The sequence below is a fragment of the Periplaneta americana genome, chromosome 3, assembly GCF_040183065.1.
Source record: "Periplaneta americana isolate PAMFEO1 chromosome 3, P.americana_PAMFEO1_priV1, whole genome shotgun sequence".
NCBI classification, from domain to species: domain Eukaryota; kingdom Metazoa; phylum Arthropoda; class Insecta; order Blattodea; family Blattidae; genus Periplaneta; species Periplaneta americana.
This window is the reverse complement of record NC_091119.1, coordinates 142,910,458-142,922,365: the sequence shown is the minus strand read 5'-3', so window position 1 is coordinate 142,922,365 and position 11,908 is coordinate 142,910,458. Positions and strand designations below refer to the sequence as shown.

At 36.8% G+C, this 11,908-nt stretch overlaps 1 protein-coding gene across 1 annotated transcript; it reads left to right on the top strand.

Annotated features, from left to right (window-relative positions):
- The first annotated feature begins 4,900 nt into the window (after nucleotides 1-4,900).
- LOC138696587 (UPF0598 protein CG30010) lies at nucleotides 4,901-11,867 on the top strand. Its single transcript, XM_069821728.1, has 3 exons — nucleotides 4,901-5,200; nucleotides 8,073-8,121; nucleotides 11,333-11,867. Exons 1-3 carry the CDS (start codon nucleotides 5,054-5,056, stop codon nucleotides 11,788-11,790), a joined length of 654 nt encoding a protein of 217 aa, XP_069677829.1. The 5' UTR covers nucleotides 4,901-5,053; the 3' UTR covers nucleotides 11,791-11,867.
- Nucleotides 11,868-11,908: the final 41 nt, after the last annotated feature.

Genomic DNA, 11,908 nt, shown 5'->3' with positions numbered 1-11,908 from the left:
TCGTCATTATGATATATTATCGACTCAAAATAATCCATATGCAGTAATAATAGTACAATTAAGAATAACTGTTGTCATGGAAAAGATACTTTATTGCTCATTTTATTCGTTTCGCAGTAATTCAGTTATTTACCACGTTGGCAATTAGCTTTCAATCGTTAGTTTATTTTAATTAAAAGTCATGCGAAAATTAAATAATCTACTAAACAGCAAAATAAAAAGATGAAATTCTCACTTTCGAGACTGCACAAAAAGGAAATTTATATATTATGAGAAAGTATGTAAATAAATCTGATTTCATTTATAAGTTTTATTGTTCAAGTGGATGTGCGTAATTAAGTCTCACAAATTTCTATGATATAACTCTCTTTAGGTAATGTATTTACTTGTGAAACTACTTTCTTATTTACAAAAATCGGTATTAAGAATTGATAGTAGGCTTAGTATTAAAATGTAGGCCTACTCATTATTTATAATGCGATTGAAACTGTATTAGCCTACTTACTTGGCAAGCAAATAACAGTACATACTATGGAAGCAAATCATTCAAGAGGACGGAATTTACCACGAATATATAAAAACACATGACTGTGAAAAGCAAGTAATTTTATTCTTCATTACAAAGAGCTATCCATGTCTGCCGAACTATCTTGTTTGCCTTTCAGTTATTTGTGACGAGAAAAGAATCCTCAATTATTTGTGACGAGGAAAGAATTTAACTATATTTTGCGGCTCATACTGAAAAGTAACACCGTAGTTAGGGAAACTCAAGCAAGTAATTCGTATGTATATCTTGAAGCTCTAAAATTTTTGGCTGGAAATATTTAGACATTATTCTGGGTTAAAAAGGTACCTAATAATATGACGATAACGGACAAATGGTAGAAATTTCCTATCCTGCATCCGGAACTTTAAATGAATTATGTAATCTTATTTTATTTATTTATGTCAATAGATAACCTAATGCATTATTTGTTTCCAGATACGCCTTTGCACTAATATACAAGATAATTCACGAAGTCATTTTAATTACTTTATTTTAACCCGTTATTTATCGACGCTGTATCAACTGCTAGGCTATGTAGCGTTGATGGAATTGGTGGTAGATGGTACCGGTATTTGATTAAATGATTGCCTCGATTTGTACCGTTAGTCGATATAGTTTATAAATATAAAAGAACTGCTCCCTCTCCTTTTGGATGTCAATCTTGTCATTCAGTATTTTCCTTTGGCACCGTTAACAACCTTTAATCCTCCTAACCGCCATGCATGCTTCTGGTTAAGGGGAGGCAGCATAAGAGGAGAAGGAGGAGGAGGAGGAGAACACGACTAATGTTGAGTAAAATTGCTTATACAACAAAAGCCCAATTGAAGGGTTCAGAACCATAGTGGGCCAAGCTCTATTTATTAAAAACGGAGAGAACAAGGGTTAAAGTTATGTGAATACCATAGTGTAATGAACATTGAAATATAATTTAGTTTTAATGTGCATACTTTATATTACACGCTATATGTTTCCCAGCGATGCGGAAGCCGTTGGATCCCGTTGGCATTGCCTAATATGTTGATGATGCGAATAGAGCGGTTGGTTGCCTGTAAAACGTCTTCATCTGTTCGGAAACGAATCCTGCGAAGTGGGTCCTTCATCTTAGGGATTAGATCGAAGTCGCAGGGACTTAAATCCGGAGAATATGGCGGGTGATAGAGCACTTCCCAACCCCAGCGAATGAACAATTCAGACACAACTCCTGCTGTATGCGCCCTAGTATTGTCATGCAGAACGATGGGTGGGTTATCCATAAAGTGTCGCCGTTTTCTTCTCAGAGCTGCTCGCAGGTTGTTTCGTAAAAACGTACAGAAGTACTCCGCATTAACGTTCTGCCTTTGGGGAACGGTATGCTTTAAGATCACACCATCCCAATGATAGGCAAGAATCAGCATAGCCTTCACACTGGTGGGGTCTGCCGAACTGTTGTTTTTTCGTAGTGACTCGTGATGACGCCACTCGTCCGATTAGCGTTTCAGCTGAGGCTCGTAAGATCTGGCCCAGGTCTCATCAATTGTAATGATACGCCGTAAGAAGATCTCTCCTTCGCGCTCATAGCACTGCAAGAGAGTACGAGAAGCGTCATTTCTGCAAGTCGGTTATATCATGCGGAAATGAGGTAATTTTCCGCATTTTCAGGCGGTCCTTCAGGATGTGAAGCACAGTCGAAGACGCCAATCCTGTATCTTGCGCTAACTCACGAATCGTTAAGTTTCGATCCGTCTCCACTAACGCGGACACAGTCTGTACATGTTCGTCACTTACTGGTGGGTGACCAGATCGAGGCATGTCCAACACACTTTCGCGTCCTTGTCTGAAGGCTCTAACCCACCTTCCTACTGTTCAGTAAGGTAACGCAGCCGCACCGCAAACCTCTTGCAGTTCTTGACGACACTGTCGTGCCGTGCGACCTCTAGCACATTGAATTTTTAACCAGTTTCTCTGTTCCTCCTTCGAAAACATTGTGACTGTATTCTGTGACCGCTTGCTCACAACTGCTCGTCTTATTGTAGTCATTGTGATCGGAAATGGAGGCGGGAGGGCGAGTTCATTAGCTCTGTATTACACAGTCTGTAAGCAACCTGTGATGTAAACGATATTGCCTGGCTCCTTCACACGGCATCGCTGCTGCATAGTTGCCACTATTAAAAAATCAACCCATGTATAAATGAGAATATGAAAATTGGAAACACTTATGGCATCATCTTATTTACTTGGAAATAAAAATGAAATTACACGCCTGTTCTCTTCTCCTCCTACTCTCCTTCCCCTCCTCCTCTATCTAAATAACACAAAAAAAAAAAATAAAATAATTTGGAAGCAAACAAACCTAGAAATGAAGAAAATTAAGCTACAGATTGAATTTTATGTCCTGGAATTTTCATGACACAGACTACCAAGGGGGTGGGGTAACAAGATGATTCCAGTTGAATAATGTGAATTACACCTTAAAGTGGATTAATTATTTGTCATTCTTAATTCAAATTGTTAGTAGACATATAACGGACAAATACATGGAATTTCAAAAAGAAATATGGAGAAAAATTGAAATAATATTTCAAAATTATCAGTGGGGTAGGTAATCCTATCTCCTCTTGATAGCAGGAGGATTAACCCCTGAAAGTTTTAGTAGTAGTAAACAAACTTCCCCTAAAATAGCGGTTGTCCTGAAGGACAAAGTATACCAAATATACAAGTATTAGTGAATGCGTACAATTTTATGAAAATGTTTTCGTGACAAATATAGTAATAATAATTATTATGTTATTAATTTACTTTATATATGTGATTTCTGAGAAGATATATTGGATGTTTTAGAGCTATCAAAGAAACAGTCTTGGCCAAAGAAGATTCAAGATTGAACTCTTTACAGAAATTAATAATTTTTTTTGTAATCGTGCCTCTAGCACCCACTAGCCTAATAACCCAATAATTTCAATAGTTTGTAACTTATACATATGTAAATAATAAGGAACAGTTGGGGCATAAATTTGATTCTTCTCATTGTTGACATCTTCCGGTTGAGTTGTATTCAATTCGAAGCGGATAGTAGGATCTTTTGTATACCCTGTTGTGTTGTTAAAGGCTAATATATCAACCCGCCTACAGCTTCCTGTTTCCGCTAGACCATGGATCTCTTCATAGCTAGTATATCCCTTCGTGAAGAGCTTGAGCGATTGCGGACCCGATTTTGTGATGCCTGGCATTGCGTAATGTCTCACCATGCGGGCAAGATCCAAGAACGTGGGCGAGAGTTTCTATCTCGTTGAAGCAGTGGCGACAACGGTTACTGTCCATGAATCTGCCTGGAATGGCGCGTACAGCCGCAACATTACCGACCATTTTTATAGCATCCCTCCATCAGCTCAGTCCTTCATGATGAGTGATCCACAGGTTTGTGGCAGGATGTTCCGCGAAAAGGGAAACTTCTTTCCCTTTTTGAGAAAGCGCACTCCATTTCTGAAATTCTAGATCTCTTAGGGTAGCCCTCACTTTCCTTGAATCAAGAAATCCGTCTCGGGAGTTAGTGGTACTGTCATCGTATGTTAAATTTAGTCTGGTTAAGCAGTGTTTACTTTCATCTATTGGGCTTCTGGTATTTAGAATATAGGTATTATTTGATTTGTATAGTGTTTTCAAAGCATTAATTTGCTGCAGAACTGCTTCCTATTGAGATCTGAAAAGTCCCAAGCCTTTAAATTTTCTGGGGCTGTAAACCATATTGCCAGGAAGATCAACAGGGAGTTGTAAAATTTCCTTTAAAGTGCATTTTATCATTTTGTCAGAATCTTCTAGAAATTTTTGGGGAATCTGACGAAGGGGAATAGTTTGAAAAGGATAGATGAGTGTAGGGCAAATCGAAGCATTTAAGATAGAGAATTTCTGATCGGCTTGGAGAAGGGGTGAAGATGCGAGTAATTCCAAATTTTGACGTAGGCTAATGTTTGCATAGCTGTTAGAGGATTAAATGCAGTCTCATTTTCATAATCTACACCTAAATATCTGATTGTCTCACCGGTGGATATCATTTTTACGTCACCCTCGTCTGTACTGAAGTATCCACCTTGGAGTTCACCTTTAACAATATTAGGCCTAATGCACATACATTTAGACATATTTACTTCTAAGTCAATCTCTTTGAAATTTTGGATAACCATTCGACTCGAGCTAAGTAGACTATAGCTGGCCTGCGAAATGAAATGTATTGCTTTACGATATATTGTTACGTGAAGAAACTTTAAGGTTCACATAACGTCTTTGAAGAAACAACAATCTCCAAGAGGAAAATATTAGCATTTTATCGCTTTTCATTAATTCCGCCGTCTGTGATGCAGATGACGTAGGGTCGTGAGTGAAACAAAACACTGTTCGGTCAGTGCGTTTTGATGTGTCAATGTCAGAATGATCATAACCTTAATTATACGGCGGATGGAAAGTTGCATAAGTAGAAAACTGAACGGAATAAGCTGTTGTTAGAGAACAAAGAGCTAATAATAATCATTTATCATGATTAATCAAATAATTAACAGTCAAGGCAAACGTTACTTTCAAATGTGCAGCAGATATCTTTGGAACAAAGTTGCTTATGAACAAGGCCAATCACCAGAGCCTTCAATTAGAGAATATTTCTATTACATCGATCACCAGGGCATGGTATGATATTTGTTAAATAATGCAACATTTTGTATTGTATATTCGACTATATTTTATGGTGACTAATGACAGTTACTTGAATCTTGAAGTTTACTAACGTGTATTAAAATTAGGTTAGGTTATTTTAATTGTGCAGTCAGTACATTCACCCGTCAACATTGAGATGTTTTATACTTCACAGTTGTGAAAGACAATTCAGGATCTGCATTTCTGAAATTGTGATATAGAACTACCTCTTTCCCCTCATTAGGTACCATGGGAAGCGTAACAATCACATAAAAATTCAACTCCCTCTCGCTGCTACTTCCCCATATTCTACTTGTATTTCCATTGTTCTCCTTGTTTTCATCCTATCTTTCAGCGACTCTTGCATTCATATAATCTTTGTAGGAAATTTGGACTGCTTGTGATGCAACCACCACATAGCTAATATCATACTTCTCATATCATTGTTTTTTTATTTTAGTTGGTTATTTTAACGACGCTGTATCAACTACTAGGTTATTTAGCATCGAAGAGATTAGTGATAGTGAGATGGTATTTGGCGAGATGAGGCCGAGGATTCGCCATAGATTACCTGGCATTCACCTTACGGTTGGGGAAAACCTCGGCAAAAATCCAACCAGGTAATCAGCCCAAGCGGGGATCAAACCCGCGCCCGAGCGCAACTTCACACCGGCAGGCAAGCGCCTTAACCAACTGATGAACTGAGCCACGCCGGTGGCTCATCATTGTTCTTTCATTACTTTATATGATTCCTTTGAATCTGCAGAGTGCTGTGATTTGTTACTTACTTACTGGCTTTTAAGGAACCCAGAGGTTCATTGCCGCCCTCACATAAGCCCGCCATTGGTCCCTATCCTGAGCAAGATTAATCCAGTCTCTACCATCATATCCCACCTCCCTCAAATCCATTTTAATATTATCTTCCCACCTATGTCTCGGCCTCCCCAAAGGTCTTTTTCCCTCCGGCCTCCCAACTAACACTCTATATGCATTTCTGGATTCGCCCATACGTGCTACATGTCCTGCCCATCTCAAATGTCTGGATTTTATGTTCCTAATTATGTCAGGTGAAGAATACAATGCGTGCAGCTCTGCAGTGTGTAACTTTCTCCATTCTCCTGTAACTTCATCTCTCTTAGTCCCAAATATTTTCCTAAGAACCTTATTCTCAAACACCCTTAATCTCTGTTCCTCTCTCAAAGTGAGAGTCCAAGTTTCACAACCATACAGAACAACCGGTAATATAACTGTTTTATAAATTCTAACTTCCAGATTTTTTGACAGAAGACTAGATGACAAAAGCTTCTCAACCGAATAATAACACGCATTTCCCATATTTACTCTGCGTTTAATTTCCTCCTGAGTGTCATTTATATTTGTTACTGTTGCTCCAATATATTTGAATTTTTCCACCTCTTCGAAAGATAAATCTCCAATTTTTATAGTTCCATTTCGTACAATATTCTGGTCACGAGACATAATCATATACTTAGTCTTATCGGGATTTACTTCCAACCCTATCGCTTTACTTGTTTCAACTAGAATTTCCGCGTTTTCCCTAATCGTTTGTGGATTTTCCCCTAGCATATTCACGTCATCCGCATAGACAAGAAGCTGATGTAACCCATTCAACTCCAAACCCTGTCTATTATCCTGAACTTTCCAAATGGCATATTCTAGAGCGAAGTTAAAAAGTAAAGGTGATAGTGCATCTCCCTGCTTTAGCCCGCAGTGAATTGGAAAAGCATCAGATAGAAACTGGCCTATACGGACTCTGCTGTAAGTTTCACTAAGACACATTTTAATTAATCGAACTAGTTTCTTGAGAATACCAAATTCAATAAGAATATTATATAAAACTTCTCTCTTAACCAAGTCATACGCCTTTTTGAAATCTATGAATAACTGATGTACTGTACCCTTATACTCCCATTTTTTCTCCAATATCTGTCGAATACAAAAAATCTGATCAATAGTCGATCTATTACGCCTAAAATCACACTGATGATCCCCAATAACTTCATCTACATATGGAGTTAATCTTCTCAAAAGTATATTTGACAAAATTTTGTACGACGTCAACAAAAGTGATATTCCTCGAAAGTTACTGCAGTTAGTCTTGTCCCCCTTCTTAAAAATAGGTACGATTATGGACTCCTTCCATTGTTCTGGTACAATTTCCTTTTCCCAAATTGCAAGTACTAGTTTATAGATTTCGCTAGATAATGCCCTTCCACCCTCTTGTATTAATTCTGCTGGAATTTGATCAATACCTGGAGACTTGTACTTTTTCAGATTTTCTATCGCAATTTCGACTTCAGAAAGTGTGGGTTCCGGTATGAATGGCTCAGCAGTTTGTGTTTGAATTTCGTCCTGATCATTTCTATTTGGCCTATGTATATTTAGTAGTTGCCCAAAATAGTTTTTCCATTTGTTCAGGATTGAATAAGCGTCTGCAAGTAAGTCACCATTCTCATCCTTGATCACGTTTACCCTTGCCTGATATCCGTTTTTAAATTCCTTTATACCCTTATATAAATCTGTGATTTGTTATCCAATAAAATTAATAATGATTGCATACAACCTTGTTCCATTTCTCACATTATGCACAAGTAGTAAAGACATGCAGCATAGTTAAACTATGCACCCATCTATCTTTTAATTGTTTTTTCACGACGTCCAGTAATTACATCACTACATGTTAATGCTTACAGTTATTTGGTCAAAAGCAGTTAGTCATAAGGCATCATCATAATATATACAGCATTCAGATACATTATGATTGAGATGCTGTTTATTTTTCTATGAAAAGAGCATTTGTCAATAATAGGCCTACTTCTTATGGAATGCAATTTCTTTCTTTCAGCTCTTTCTTGATGATGCTCGAATGAAAAATTTCACATCATGTTTCAAAGGTCAGTTCTTAATAAAAATATTTATGAATAATAGAATTAAAAATCAGAGAATATATTATATTGACCACTTCATTTTATGAACTAAAAGCTAAAGTATTAATAGGCTATACTATATATTCAAAATATTTGTGGTTATTTTTTATTAAATCTGTAGAAAAATAATCATTCTGAAAGGAAATAAAATATATTAGAAGCTATAGCCGCCACTGTGGTCTGCTGGTTAGACCACTGGACTTATAATCTTGTGGACCTGAGTTCAGTTCCCAGAATACCCCCAATTTATAAGGGCACACCTGTGATCAAGGTAACAGGGGTTTTCTCTAGGAGTCCGGTTCCTCTGTGGCATCCCAACAAATCTCCATCATCATCTCATCTCATATCATCTCATCTCATCTCATCTCATCTCATCTCATCTCATCTCATCTCATCTCATCTCATCTCATCTCATCTCATCTCATCTCATCTCATCTCATCTCATCTCATCTCATCTCATCGCAGCTTCCTAAGGCACACCCTGGGCAATGACTCTGTCGGTAAATTGGTCTATATACAACTGGCTTCATATGGGTGAATGACAAACATTCAAGTACCCGCCATTAATATAAAAAAAAAGTACCTATAACATTGCAACATCTAATTTACATTCTTTATACTATTAGCAGAGAACTGGACTTACCGTATATTATTTATTTAAATATGCCATTTACAATTCTGTATGTGATTTGTTATGTTGGTATATCGTATGCGAAATATGTATGTTCTTTTTCATAGGCTGTATATTATGGGCATATGTAATAAAACTTTATTTGTACTAGCGGCCTTACTTTAATTTCTAGCATTTTATAGACAAATGTCTGGAATCAGAAAATAAAAAGTGATTGTGGCATTTAGTTGAGGCTGTTCTGAAGACTTCTACTGCAAAAATAAAGCTTGTAGAAGGCATAGACTTGGGATAGCAATGTTACATAATTTCGGGAATAAAAAATGCCAACACAGTGACATCTATAGAGATACATCCATCCTTAATGTTAAATGTATTCCAAATAAAAAAAAAATAAGTATATAATTATGTATATACAGGATGATTCATGACTAATGAGTCGTGCTTTAAGAATCAGTTCTATAGGTCATTTTGATCATAAAATGTAGTGATGGGGTGTGATTTTGTTGCTGTGTTAGGTTTGTCACTGGTTCCGACTGACTATAGTTCCAAAATCACAACTCCAAGAAATCGCCATCTCAGACCCATATGTGAGTCATAGGTATGGCGACTGATATATGTGTATGACAGCTCCAGAGTTTAGACAGCTGCAAGTCTGAAAACTAACTTTTAGGTCGTAGAACAACATATCTTGGCTCTAATTACGAGTAATTTTCATCCCACTCTAGAGGTTAACGAGGGACAACTCTTTGATACTGAAGCTATATGCACTTGCTATCGGCTATATTCTTCCACAAATGACACACCTTCGTAAAGATTCTTGAGACATATCGCAGATAACGCAGGTCAGTGTGGCATGTTTTTAGTAGTTAGTCACTATTGTTTATATAAAACATGGCATGGATATATATATCAATTAAATTCGCAGAAGAGTGATAAACATGAACAAGTATCAGTTCGTGATGGGAAACATTGAAATGTTCTGATTAAAAATTTTGCTAATTGATATAGTCTACTCATATATTGCTAAAGACGATTAATTTAGATGAATTTAACAATTTAAATCATTACTGATTTCTATAAAATCTCAAATAATCGAATGTTATGAAATATGTGAGAGAAAAGACAACATATTGCTGGTCACCAGTTAGAAAATGATTTGGGTCTCGAAACGAAGATTTGTATTCGGTACATTACTGGCTGTACTATGGCCTTTGGTTGTAATGTTCAGATTCATTCCGGTTTTGTTCCGATATACATTTCCCTTGTAAAGAACAGTTATATTCCTTAATTTTGTAAAATGACCACGAATTGAAGACTTGAGGAACCCAGACAAGCTTGGACTTGCAGTAACAAGAAACTTCTACATTACAATTGATAGCATTACCCTTGGAATGTGGCATGTATTGTCTGCATCTTTAATGAATGACTCTGTGAATGCAGGGAGTTACAACATTCGCAGTCGCCAAGAATCATCTGAACACAAAAATCACACTGTGACAAAATCGCTATTATCTATCACAGCGATTTTTCTGGAGCTGTCACAGTTCGGAGCTTTGATGGTGAAACGCCGTCACATCCCACTTTTAATAAAATGTCATATGAACATGGATCTGATTGTCATTAGTTTCAAAGTTATTCATAACGTCATACTTTGAATCAGGCTTTAGAGTTGCTTGCATCGTTAATATAAACATTGGAACGTAAAGTCGTAAACTAAACGGAGGGTTGTGCTGTGAAATGACGTATGAGGGAAAAGGGGAAGATAGGTCTAGTGATTATCAGATATGCTCTCAGAGACAGCGGTATTGAGGTACAAAATGCTATGCATGCCATTCACATCTGTGTGGCTAAGTGCACTGAAGTGGAAGGAGGGATATTTGTAAACCAGCTTCCAAACTGCTATATGTTTATTTTATGAATAATACAGTATTTTTAATTAATATTTCTGTATATTTTAAGTGAATAATTCTTAGTTTTGCTCAAAACCACTGCTACTTTCGTAGGATTAATCAGCTGCAACTCCTTCATTCATTCATAGTGTTCTGCCCAAGGACAGGTCTTTCATTGCAAACCCAGCATTCTCCATTCTTTCCTATTTTCTGCCTTCCTCGTTGTCTCCTCATATCATCCATATATCTTAATGTCATCTATCATCTGATATATTCATCTGTAACTCCATAATGGTTGATAATTGGACCCATGTTCATATGACATTTTATGCTCAAAATGGCTTATAGACCTAATTTCTAAAGCGCGAGTTATTAGTCGTGAATCACCCTGTATATATCTGAATGCACAGAGCATCAGTTTGGCAAGATATGATTTTAAATTGTAACATTTTAATTTATAGTTAAAAAGACAATGTTGACACAGGTTTTCACCAGGCTCTGTGATTTCTGTAGTCATTGTTCCAGCAGTTATTAATTTATTATCTCCCCTTCATCATCATAATTTAGTCCAGAGTAAATTCATTTTCATGGTGTTCATCAGGGGTTATGCTTAAAATGTAAAGTGATACAAGAATTATTTTTTTTTATCTCTCAACAGATAAAAAATTTCTAGAATTCTTCTTCAAGCGGTTGAAAGTGAATACTACAGGCCGTTATATGCAAGATTTTCCATACCTCTCATTATGTGGACGCGAACGGAACTTCATACGCTGTGATGATTACCCAATAGTGTATACTCATGTAATTAAAACTTCAGTAAATGGACAAACCGAAGATCACCTCAGCTATGGATATGCAGGAAACCTGCTTAGTGTAAAGTTTGAACCAGAGAAGGTTTTTATGCTTCCAGACACAGGCAGAGTTTATCATCCTGCTTCTGAAAAGGTGGGAGGAGTAGGTTTGGTAAGATCTAAGTTGGCAATTGAATTCAGCAGATTGTTTCGGTTTGACGAAGGTGAACATAACAGCCCAACCCATTTCACTTGGGATGGCAAAACTTTTGAGTTAGAAAGAAAATGGTATTATGAAGCTGTACAAAAAGCACACAATTCTTGAGAAGATAGTTTGATAAAGAATATACCTACATTGTTACTTGTTTTTACGTTGAAAATATATATGATTAATTACCTTTACATGTGTTTCTATTAAGAAAACCTCGTCCATCATGTTGTTT

Bases quoted from the DNA above. Each gene is read 5' to 3' on its own strand.
- LOC138696587 (XM_069821728.1), top strand. From the start codon at position 5,054: ATGATTAATCAAATAATTAACAGTCAAGGCAAACGTTACTTTCAAATG. The intron at 5,201-8,072 runs GTATGATATTTG...TCTTTCTTTCAG, and splicing joins ACATCGATCACCAGGGCATG to CTCTTTCTTGATGATGCTCG. The intron at 8,122-11,332 runs GTCAGTTCTTAA...ATCTCTCAACAG, and splicing joins TTTCACATCATGTTTCAAAG to ATAAAAAATTTCTAGAATTC.